This window comes from Macrobrachium nipponense, chromosome 34, assembly GCF_015104395.2.
Source record: "Macrobrachium nipponense isolate FS-2020 chromosome 34, ASM1510439v2, whole genome shotgun sequence".
NCBI classification, from domain to species: Eukaryota; Metazoa; Arthropoda; class Malacostraca; order Decapoda; family Palaemonidae; genus Macrobrachium; species Macrobrachium nipponense.
Genome location: NC_061095.1, coordinates 13215739 through 13227846, shown reverse-complemented (window position 1 = coordinate 13227846; position 12108 = coordinate 13215739). Strand labels below are relative to the sequence as shown.

Below are 12108 nucleotides of genomic sequence, written 5' to 3'. Positions count from 1 at the left end.
CACTGGACCTTCAGGATGCGTACTTCCATATTCCAATTCATCCAAGGTCCAGGAAATATTTGAGATTCGTGATCCAGGAAGGATTTATCAATTCAAGCCCTGTGTTTCGGGCTGTGCACGGCGCCTCAAATTTTTACAAGAATGATGTCGAATGTGGGCGAAGTGGCTTCATTTGGCAGGAGTCAGAGTCTCTCTCTACCTCGACGATTGGCTCATAAGAGCACAATCAAAACAGCAATGTCTGGAGGAACACGGACGTAACATTGGAATTAACTCAGCAACTGGGTCTGATGGTGAACCTGGAAAAGTCACGATTGATCCCCTCTCAGGAACTAGTTTATTTGGGGATTCTGATATCCTCAGTGACTTTTCGGGCTTTTCCGTCACCCGAAAGGCAGACATGTGTATACGGAAAGTGCAAGAATTCCTAATGAAAGACCAATGCTCAGCGAGAGAGTGGATGAGCCTGCTGGGGACACTCTCTTCGTTAGAGCGGTTTCATTTCACTAGGGAGACTCACATGAGGCCCTTACAGTTCTTTCTGAACGAAGTCTGGCCAAGAAGATCGCAACCAGATTCCTTCCGGTTTCCAATTCCTTCGAAGATAAAGGAGGAACTAAAGTGGTGGCTAGTTCCGGCCGAGGTTGTCAGAGGGTTAACATCACTCCAGCAGAGGAACCCAGGGACCGGATATATTTTCCGACGCGTCAGACGCAGGCTGGGGGGAGCGACGCTGGGCCCTCGGGAGGAGTCAGGCCTTTGGAGCGAAGAAGAAAAGGCATGGCACATAAACAGGAAGGAACTGATGGCGATCTTCTTGGCTATGAAAGCGTTCAGACCGTGGATCAGCGGCAAAGTGGTGCAGATCAACGCGGACAATACCACAGCTCTGGCATATATACGGAAACAAGGAGGAACCCACTCGTTGTCCCTTTGCAACCTGGCGAAGGAGATTCTTCTTTGGTCGCAGAGAGAAAACGTCACCCTGCTCACCAGGTTCATTCAGGGAGAGAAGAACGTCAGGGCGGATCTGTTGAGCAGGGACGGACAAGTGCTTTCCACGGAGTGGATGTTGCATCTTCAAGTATGCCAGAGACTGTGGAAGCTCTGGGGCACTCCAGTAGTGGATCTTTTCGCTACCGCAGCGACGAAGAGGTTACCGAACTATTGTTACTCCAATCCCGGACCCTCTTGTCAGTCGCAGTCGATGCCTTCCTACTAGATTGGACGGGTTCTAGATGCGTACGCTTTTCCCCCGTTCAAGATTTTAGGAAAGGTAATGAAAAAATTCAGGGAAAGTCGAGGAACAAGGCTGACCCTGATAGCCCCATACTGGCCGGCCCAAACGTGGTTCACAGAGGAGGTACTGGAATGGACAGTAGATTCTCCGAGAAGTCTACCCACGAGAGTAGATCTTCTCAAACAACCCCACTTCGACAGTTCCACAAGAACACTCGCTCTGGGTCTGACTGCGTTCAGACTATCGAAAGACTTGTCAGAGCGAGGGGGTTTTCTAGAGAAGCAGCGAAGGCAGTCGCAAGAGCACGAAGGCCATCGATATCAAAGTGTACCAGTCGAAGTGGGAGAACTTCCGTAAATGGTGTAAGAATCGGAAGATTTCTTCATCCAGTACCTCTGTGACACAGATTGCAGATTTCCTGCTATACCTGAAGAAAGAACTAGGTTTGGCTAATCAGACGATTAGAGGCTATAAGTGTATGTTGTCTGCAGTGTTTAGACACAGAGGTTTTAAACCTGTCCCATGACGCAGATCTTAGAGATCTCCTCAGATCGTTTGATACAAAGAAGGATCGACGGTGCAGAACCCCTTCTTGGAATTTGGATGTCGTTCTTCAAATTCTTGAGATGGATAGTTCGAACCTATGGGCAGTGCGCCTTTGCGAGAGCTAACGAAGAAAACTATCTTCTTAGTAGCCTTTAGCTACAGCTAAAAGGATTAGCGAGCTGCAAGCTATTGACAAGCAATAGGATGGAAGCACAACAAAGCAGTTTGTTCTTTTCAACAGGAGTTCTTAGCAAAGAATGAGAATCCTTCGCATCCATGGCCAAGATCATTTGAGATTGAAGGACTGGCTGATCTGGTAGGTCAAGACAAGAAAGGGTTCTTTGCCCAGTAAGAGCCTTACGGTTTTACGTAGAAAGAACAAGAAGCATTAGGGGAACTTCATGTTCTCTGTGGTGCTCCGTTAAAGATCCTACTAGACCTATGTCTAAAACGCAATGGCTTTCTTTGTAAGAGAAGTCATTAAAGATGCTCATTTGCTTTGTCAGGAGGAATGCTTCGGTATAATTAAAGTTAAAGCTCATGAGTGAGAGCAGTAGCTACGTCCTTAGCATTCAGGAAAAATTTAGCCCTCAAGGACATTATAGATTCAACGTATTGGAGGACAAACTCTGTGTTTGCCTCTCATTACCTTAGAGACGTGAAGACAACTTTTGATAATTGTCAAACGTTAGGCCCGTATGATCCTCAGGTACAGTACTGGGCAAAGGAGTTTCCACCCCATAACCTAATAACATGCTAGGTTTTTATATTAATTAGGTTATAGTGTTTTTTATGGTTGTCCTGAGAAGGTTAAGACCAGCTCAGTCTGTTGGTTAGTGTTTATTATATGTGTGTGTGGTTCAGGTGACTAACTTTCCTAGCATGAATGCCCGTGGTAAATGAGGGCTAGGGTTCTCTGTCAACAAATTGGTCAGTCCAGTTGTCAGGCCCTTATTGTTAGCTTTCTCAACAAACAGGTCACGTCCTAGTTGAGAGCTACTAAGGTTTAGCAGGCTAAGAGGCAGGACCTACGAAGTCAGCTACCTTAGCAGGTAAGGAACATAATACATAGTTTTTTTTTTTTTTTTCTAAAAAATTTAGTTAATTTGAATTATGACGATGTTGCTGTCTATGACCCACCTCCAAATGTGTCAATCAGCTATATATACCTGCCAGGTAAGTGTCATGCATAAAAATGGTATTGTTATGATACAATAAAGTTTTATGCATACTTACCTGGCAGGTATATATAATTAAATTCCCACCCTCCTCCCCTCAGGAGACAGGGTTCAGAGAAAATCTGAGGAAAACGGGAATAGTTCCAAGTACCAGCGCCACGGGAGCGGGGTGGCCATCACCTGAACTACCAGTGTACTAGCGGTTGCCGCGAGTTTTGAAATTCTGCCAGTGCGTCAAGAGGATAAGCCATATATATACCTGCCAGGTAAAGTATGCATAAAACTTTATTGTATCATAACAATACCATTTTAAAAAAATTCTGTATCATCCTCAAGAAGTTGAAAGTAGTGAATATTTCCAACCCTTTACATATTTTTTAAAGACTTGCAAAATGTGTAAATTTTACCAGACAATAGTACATTTTATTTTTTATTTTTTAGTATTTTGAAAAATTATAATTACAGTTCACAATATAACAGATAAGAACTAAAATCATTAACAAATTCTGTGTATGAGTATATTTACTGTATAATATTTGAAAAAGTGTTAAGTTACAGAGATTTGGGAGTTCCAATACTTTCTAGTGTTGTATACTATACATATCTGTGGTGGTCCCAAAGTTGTTTTTTTTTTTATCATTACTGTGTACTGCAAATATATGAAATTTCATTTTGTTCATGAAACTTACCTGACAGATATATATATAGCTGTATTTTCTTGAAGTCCGACAGAATTTAAAAATTCGCGGCACCGCAGTGGCGCCAGGTGGTAGTACCATTCCCGCCGCTGGGAGGCGGATATCAGGAAACTATTCCCATTTTCTATTCATATTTTTTTTCTGTCGCCGGTCGGTAAACACTGTTTACAGACCTCCGCCTAGGATTTTGAAAAACTTCATTAGCCACTTAAGTATCCTAATTACTCTTTCGATTATTAACTTGGATTTGTGGCTAGGCATACGCTATCGTAAATTTTTTCATTGCATTTGATGTCTAAAGCTAGTCAGCCTAGTTTCAGACTTTGTTGTCTGCACGGTAAGGTGAGGCTACCGAACTTTCGGTAGACACTCGCTTAGTATATATTGACGTTTACATGTTTTCTTTGCATAAGGTAATTAGTGTAATGTGTGACTGATTACGGAAGAAGGAGGATTCATTTACGCTTTTTAGAGCGTGTTAGAATCAGGAGTTTTCCTCCATAGTAAACAGAAGTTAGAAATAATGAACCTTCTAACCTCCTGTAGATTTTATTTTGCCTAACCCTGTGGTATGGCTTACGGGCCTAGAAGTGTCTGCTAGAGGATTACATCAAGTAATCTTAGACTAAAGTGCTCGCTCTCCAATCAGTGTTGTGAAGTGTAGTGCCCCTTGTGTTGTGGAGGGGGCGTCAGATCGGCCCATAATGCCTCTAGGCCTGGACCTCTGTCGGACTCCCATGACTCAGGGAGAGGGCATGTCGAAAGCCGCAAGAGGGTTACGGGGGCTCCCCACCGATCTGGCGTCCCTTCGGCAGAACCTGTTGACGCTTCCCAGGCTGCTAAAGATCGTGCACGTGCACGAATCTTGAAGGATTGCTTCTCGTCCTCCGAGGCGTCCTCCCCACACAGGGGTTTGGAGTTCTCGGAAGGACTCGCGCCCCCTAAAGAAGCTTGAGAGAAGGAGGACGCTTCACGTACCTCTCTCTCGTCACGAGGATGGAAAAATGAAAGTAGACCGACAATTTTCCCTTTTAGAAGAATGCACTGGCTCTTTTTCTAAGGGACATTTAAGGAGGCTCATTCATCTTGCCAGAAGAGTGATTTGAGCCTCCTGCGGGTGAACGCTCATGTATATATCATTTATACATTATTAAGGCGGCTCATTCATCTTGCCAGAAGAGTGATTTGAGCCTCCTGCGAAGTGACCGCTCATGTATAACATCATTTATACATTATTAAGGAAGGCTCATTCATCTTGCCAGAAAGATGATTTGAGCATCCTCCTTCGAGTGAACGCTCATGTATACATCATTTATACATTATTAAAGAGGCTCATTCATCTTTGCCAGAAGAGTGATTTGAGCCTCCTGCGAGTGAACGCTCATGTATATGAACGCTCATGTATATATCTCTTATACAGTTATTAAGGAGGTTCATTCATCTTGCCAGAAGAGTGATTTGAGCCTCCTGCGAGTGAACGCTCATGAAGTTAGAGCTTGTTTCAACCTCGCTAGCATTCCAAAAGATTTGGTAATCAAGGACATTTTCGTCTCCTCTCTCATGGCGCTCCGTATCGTTATGTAACGTTCGCTTTACTTCGAAAAAGCAAGCTGATAAGTTGACGGCCGGCAAGCTGCTTTGCACAGTCAAACAACTTATGTCTCTGGTCGGCATAAGAAGGGCAATTTAGACGTGAGGCGCGTTTGGAGGTGCTCGACGTCCTATAAGTAGAGACATTCTCCAGGACGCTCGGCAAGCACCTTGCGGAAGACGAAAGCCATACGTCTTCCTTTAGTGTTCACACTCTTCAGGACATCGTGCGGCTCTCCATATAGACTCGCATGAGGACGTCCCTTAAAAATATTCAATGTCATACCGCAAAACGCGGTTCGTCATAACATTGAGATGTTGGCAGGTCGCTCGCCAGGACGCCTACTTGGCGGGCCTTTGCATGCATCAAGGCGCTCAACGAGTTCCTCTCTGAAACGTCGTTCAAGAAGACTTGGTGTTCTCTGCTCAGACACGTTCGTAGCTAAGCAGGACGTTTTTTGAGGACGCTTTCCAGGACGCTAAGCAGGACGCTTTTGAGGACGCTCGGCAGGACGCTTTCCAGCACGCTTTTGAGGACGCTCAGCAGGACGCTTTTGTGGACATTCGCCAGGACGCTTCGGTGGAAGCTCGGCAGGACGCTTTGCGAGAGAAAAGACTTGTTGAAGGCGTCTTATTTGCTGTTGAGGACATTTCTTTACAGAAATTTTTAAAAAGGATTCGGAGTTAGCGGAGAGACATACCCGAATTTTTTCTTCGATCTCTCTTTCCTCTTCATCGATTTCTTTGAGAATCGGGAAGATTATATACTTGGATTCCTGGGTGACTTTCGGTCATAATTAAAAGGGTTTTTCCCCTATTAGCAAAGTGCTAATAGTTTTGTCAAGTCAGGACGTTTTCCCATTGTCATTTAAGTGGGGGACCCCTCATAAATGGGGTAGTTTCTCATTGACATAGTTTTTAACGTTTTTATCGTTTAAGCGGATAAACTCATTAACAAATTTCGGAGAGCTCTCATTCATTTTCAGAGGCTCATCCGGGGTTAAGAGAAAGACTTGTAGACTATCCAGGAAGTCTTTTGTCCAATATCATAAGAACATTGAACGGTCTTTTTCGATCCTCGGTTCTCTCTTGATGATCTCTATTCGAATATTACTCCCTTTTCTTGGAAAAGAGTCTTGGCAAAGAGTCAAGGAGTTCTTTTAAAAGTCTCGTTCATTAGAACGTGGACAGTCGTTTTCCTTTCTTTCTCTCTTCCTCGTCGAGGAAAGATGTAGTAGAGAATTCGATGTTCAAACTTTGCGTCATTTTGCTAACGCATGGGTCAAGTCATATACGCATATCGTATTTACCTCTGCGGATAGAAGCCGAAAGAACTGTTGTTCTAATGTATTTATTTGACACTCCCTTCAACCTTACAAGAGTTTTCGGAGTAAGAACAACTCTTCAGGTATTGTTTACGACACCAACTCAGCTTCTGTATTTAGCGAAATTCTGTTTCGTTTAAATAGGCCTGCTTGAGAGTTTCCTTTTGCTCGATAATATAATACATATTCCTTCGTAAAGGGAGTAGCTGGCAACTCAGGCAGATAGTATTCTGTTCACCATTGAAGCTTTTCTTCGAGGAAGACTTCTCCTTCACTCTTTTTGATAGAGATCGAAGGTGGTCGATCTCCAATCCTTTTTTTGTTTTCTTGAAGGAAAGAATTTAGGATGGAGATCGTTGTTCAGAATACTATAAATATACTACGTATATTAACCTCGCGACATGGATTCTACTAAACAGTTGAATGTCCGAGGGGTAGGCGCATATCCTAGTTATTCTACGGATTGCGACTTAGACGAGAAGTATTCTAATTGAACTGCAACACCAACTCAGCTTCTGTATTTAGCGAATTTTGGTTCGTTTAAATATCCTGCTTGAGAGTTCCCTTTTGCTCGATAATTTCATACCTATCCCTTCGTAAAGGAGTAGCTGGCAACTCATGGCACATAGTGCGATACGATGATCAAGGCTGCTGTTACTGGGAGTGTGATCTACGCAGATACCGGCTAGCTCGGTGTCATGCGCGGTTGGTTACGTCACTCTCCCTTGCGGGAATGGCTTAATAAACCGTCTCTCTGCCCTACAATCTGGATTTAGCCTCGGGTTGAGGAAATTTCTAGTAATCTTGAATGATCATACCTGCCGTTTACTTAGAAAATTTCAACAAGATATCTCTTATACTTGTTAGGTGCGGGTTTACCGCACGGTAACATTCTGTACGAATCTACCGCGGCATAGCACTATCATAATGCTCTCCTGCTTATGCAAAGCGCAGCCTTATTTAGGGAAGGAAGCAGGCTGACTGAGGGAATGGATGAGTTTGCTGGGGACCATTTCCTCGCTGGAGAAGCTTGTTTTTCCCTGAATAAACAGCAATTCAGACCTCTACAAATTTTCCTCACGAAGAAATTGGAATAACATCAAAGATCTTGTAATTCTAATTTTCTCTCAACGGCTTGAGGATCACCTCAGGTGATAGCGAGAGGGAGGTGCCAGAATCCGAACAGAGAACAGATGTTCTGGGCAATTGTTCTGAAAAAGAATTGGAAGGCCAAAGTTGGTTACGGCCTCTCCAGTTCCTCGAAGGGGGTGAGGTTGGATCGAGTGGCCCATAATCATCTCGGATAATTTCTCAGCTCTCTCATAGCTCGAGAAGAGAGAATTGGTTATGGGCTTGGGCACGGACGTAACGATCCTCAAGAGGTTCGTTAAACTAGTGCACGTCCGTGGGGGTCTTCTCGATCGAAGGCAACAACTACTGACGTCTGAGTAATCCTCACTTAGAAGTATGTCGAAAGTGAGGAGAGACTGAGGGCGTCCTTTCGTTAAGTTTTTCGTAATATTGAAGACAAGGAGCTTCCTCATAAGTTGTTCCCTTATTCATGATCCTAGAGGATTAGCTTTAGTCGCCACATGTTGGCCTCTAAGAGGTTGGATCACAGAGGTCAGGTAATTCAGAGGAATTGTCCAAAGACCCTTCCCGAGAGAAATCGGTGTAATCCTAACATCGTCACTTAGTGAAGTATCTAATATCTCTCCTCTGAGTCTGAAGGCGTTCAGACTATCGAGAAGCGATAAGATCTTCAAGATTATTAGCAGTCTCTTGGCCAAGACAAAGCATTGCTGCCTATTTTCAGTTTTCAATCGGAGGGGGCCGTTTCTGGAGATAGTGAAGGGAAATGACTGTTCCTCCACCTCGACCTCTGTGAATTTCGTTTATGGTTCTATCTTTCCGTATGAAGTAAATGGATTATAAGATAGAAGTCCTAACTATTGTAGAATATGCAAATATGTTGTTGACGGCCTCTAGGCTCAGAGATCCGGTTCTGTCAACAACAAAGCTTCACGATCTTGAGGTCTGGTGGAGATCTTGAAATTCTCTGGATCAAAGGTTCCGGCATGGAACTTAGACGTAGTCTGAGTTTCTGATGCCAAAGCATTTCGAACCTATCCTTTCTGCGAACTTAATACGAACGTGACCAGAAAGGCTAATATTCTAACCGCTCTAGCCACGGCAAGGAGGGTTAGTGAGGTTTTAGCCATCATCAGAGGTTTTTGGCTTTAAAGGACATAATGCGGTCTGTCCTCTAAGCCTTCCGTTCTTGATAAGAACGAAAACCTGTCTAACCCTTGACCCGAAGGCTTGGAGACCAAGGGTATGGCACAAATTATTGGGCAAGGGCATTAGAGAGTCCTGTGCCCTGTAGGGTCTCTCAAGTTTTATCTTGATAAAACTATAGAAAGTCAAGGTCAACGGACAATCTGCGGTGTTCCGTAAAAAGACCAAACTGGTTCATGTCCAAGAACACCCTGGCATTATAGCCAAGGAGTTCTTTTAAGAGGTCTCATTCATTTATGTTTGCATAAAGATTTGAGATTTTTTCTTAATATCAATGCTCAAGAGGTGAGGGCGGCGGCCTCGGAAGCATTTCAACAGAGCATGACACCCAGTAACATTCCTGAGTGTCACGCTTTAGCGAAGCAACTCTGGGTTCGCTTCACACTCCCCTACAAACGGATACTGCTGGTGTTTCCTTCCGTAAAAAGACCAGACTGGTTCATGTCCAAGAACACCCTGGCATTATAGCCAAGGGAGTTCTTTTAAAGAGGCTCTCATTCATTATGTTTGCATAAAGATTTGAGATTTTTTTCTTGTTTTTAAATGAATGCTCAAGAGGTGAGGGCGCGGCCTCGGAAGCATTTCAACAGAGCATGACACTCAGTAACATCCTGAGTGCCACGCTTTAGCGAAGCAACCTCTGTGTTCGCTTCACACTCCCGACGGGATGTGAAGACGACATTTCAGATCCGTAAGTCGCTAGGACCATACATATCCGTAGATATATTATTGGGTGCAGGAAGCAACACGAATCCTATCCTATAGAAAAGGGATAGGTGTGCTTTTTAACTTTGAAGGGTTGTCGTTGAGGCGCGTTCCTTTTCTTTAGCCTAGAAGTTATGGAACTAACTTTGATAGGTTAGCTCAGGTGGTGGTTTTAGCTTCGGTGCCCTCAGAAGTATGGTCATATGGTCTAGTCACATTGTGGTCACGCCCCCGTTGACAGATCATCTAGAGCGCACCAGCAGTTACAGGTCTCTACCTCGCTGGCAACTCTAGTAACGCAGAAGCAGACTTTGGTGACAGTAATCACGAAGTCGGCTATGCTAACAGGTCAGGAACCAAGATGTATATCATCTACTTAATTTAGTTTCCCTAAAATCCTATTCTGTCTCTTCCCACCATCCGAAGGTGGGATTCAGCTATATATATATCTGTCCAGGTAAGTTTCATGAACAAAATGTTATTGTTATAATACAATTAAGTTTGTTCATACTTACCTGCAGATATATATAATTAAAGTGCCCACCCACCTCCCCTCAGGAGACAGTGGCACTGATAAATATGAATAGAAAATGGGAATAGTTCCTGATATCCGCCTCCCAGCGGCGGGAATGGGTACTACCACCTGGCCGCCCACTGCGTGTGCCGCGAATTTTTTAAATTCTGTCGGACTTCAGAAAATAACAGCTATATATATATCTGCCAGGTAAGTATGAACAAACTTAATTGTATTATAACAATAACATTTTGACATGTGAGAAATAGTGACTTAGTAAGTTTTGGATTTTTCTTTAAAGGCAGCAGGAAAGGCCATTCTAGTTTCATCCCAAGTAGTTACCACATGTGATTTTTATTTTTGATAACTATTGTATCTAGCCCCTATAACAGCTATTATAATTTTTTTATTTCCATTGTAATGATTAGGCTAGTTGAATAGTCTGGATTGTTTATTGCTCATCTTTATATAACAGTTTGTAAGTCTACCTTTGAACCAAACACATGTCTGCCAACTTAAGTGTTCTAGCTTTTTTCATACTAATCAAACAAGAAAACATTCTTAAGCTTTTGAAATTAAACTTGTTTGCTGTATATTATTTTGCTATAGTAGTAACAGTTATTGTATGCATTCTATTTTTATTGAACTTTGAGCTCAAAAGGCTTGCTAAATTTCCCGACCAAGTTGTTGCAGATTGAGGAAAGTTTAATTACTTTAAAGAATTGGGATTTGTCTTTATTTCAGTTCCTTGAAGCTTTCTTTATACCTGCAACTGTTTTCAAAGGTTATATCAGTTGTAATTTGTGTATTTTTATAAATCAACGCTAACTTGATTTTTCTTCCTTGGACTTTCCTTCCAGGTTCATATTATACTAGGAAAAAATGGTTGGTACCAGAGTTTATGTTGGCGGTCTAAGCTACAGAGTTGGGGAAAGAGATCTTGACAGGTTCTTCAGATCATATGGAAAACTTAGAGATATCGTCATAAAAAATGGTTTTGGTTTTGTGGTAAGTACAGGTTTTGAGATCCTATGTGGATTCAGACATTATTTGTAACAGATATAGAAAAAATTGTCGGTTCTGACCTCATATGGTGCCAGAATGAGTTAGGATTGCACCCTGTATTGGGTCATCGAAATACCTAGTGGCATTTCATCTTGGCTCAATGTGCAAGGTATCACAAAATCAGTTTTTTTTTTAAAGACTATGTGTACAGGTGAATTAGTCACTTGAATTGCAGTGAGGGATACTATTCAATGTGTTGGAGAGTTTGTAAACTTGAACGATAATGCCTCAGTGATCCTGACAACGATAATGCCTCAGTGATCCTGACTGAATTTTGTTTTAGTGTAGGTTGTGGTTCTAAGCTTGTGGAGTGCTTAGAGTATTTCACAGCATTCATGCCAGTGTTGGAATTGGAATACACCTATTTTCATCGTTGCCAGTCGAGCATGAGACAGAAGTTCATGCAAGTGTTCTGCTTCATTTATTAGTTGGTTGGCAATACCATGCCTGTGAGCAATACAGCAGTCATTAATTAGTGTAATCAATGTTTTTAAGTTTGCAGTATTGAACAGCACACTGTTACTAGATAAAAATCATATCTCTTCAAATATTAAGATATTCATTGAGGGAGGGAAAGGTTTAATTTGTAGACTACCATCAGTAACTTTGTACACTACCATCATTACTGTAAATTATAATTGTTCCTACACGATACAAAAACCTTCGGTTCTTTAAATTAGGAATTGCGTATAACACCAGCCGGTATAAAGAATGAAACATGGGTGACCTTTGCCTGATTATCTTTTGGTAGATAAGAAAAATGATACCAGCAGCTTGAATAAACAATAGGAAGGGGATCATGGAAGTTTAGTCTGGACAAGTGGATGGTTGTAAGTCTATAGTTGCTTGTGGGTATACATATTTCATAAAGCTCTTGTGTTATGTAAGATGTTTTTTGGGTTTCTTGAACAGTTTTGCATACCATTATGCAATATGATAATTCAAAGTA

The 12108-nt window shown here is 42.4% G+C and overlaps 1 protein-coding gene across 3 annotated transcripts in view; it reads left to right on the top strand.

Moving 5' to 3' along the window:
- The window catches only part of LOC135207908 (serine/arginine-rich splicing factor 4-like), a 77995-nt gene that overhangs the window by 11865 nt on the left and 54022 nt on the right, over positions 1-12108 (top strand). For all 3 annotated transcript variants that reach the window (XM_064239844.1, XM_064239845.1, XM_064239846.1), the window contains exon 2: positions 10955-11102. In XM_064239844.1, coding sequence (XP_064095914.1) covers positions 10977-11102 — 126 coding nt within the window. In that variant the 5' untranslated portion in view covers positions 10955-10976. The remainder of the gene's footprint in view (positions 1-10954; positions 11103-12108) is intronic.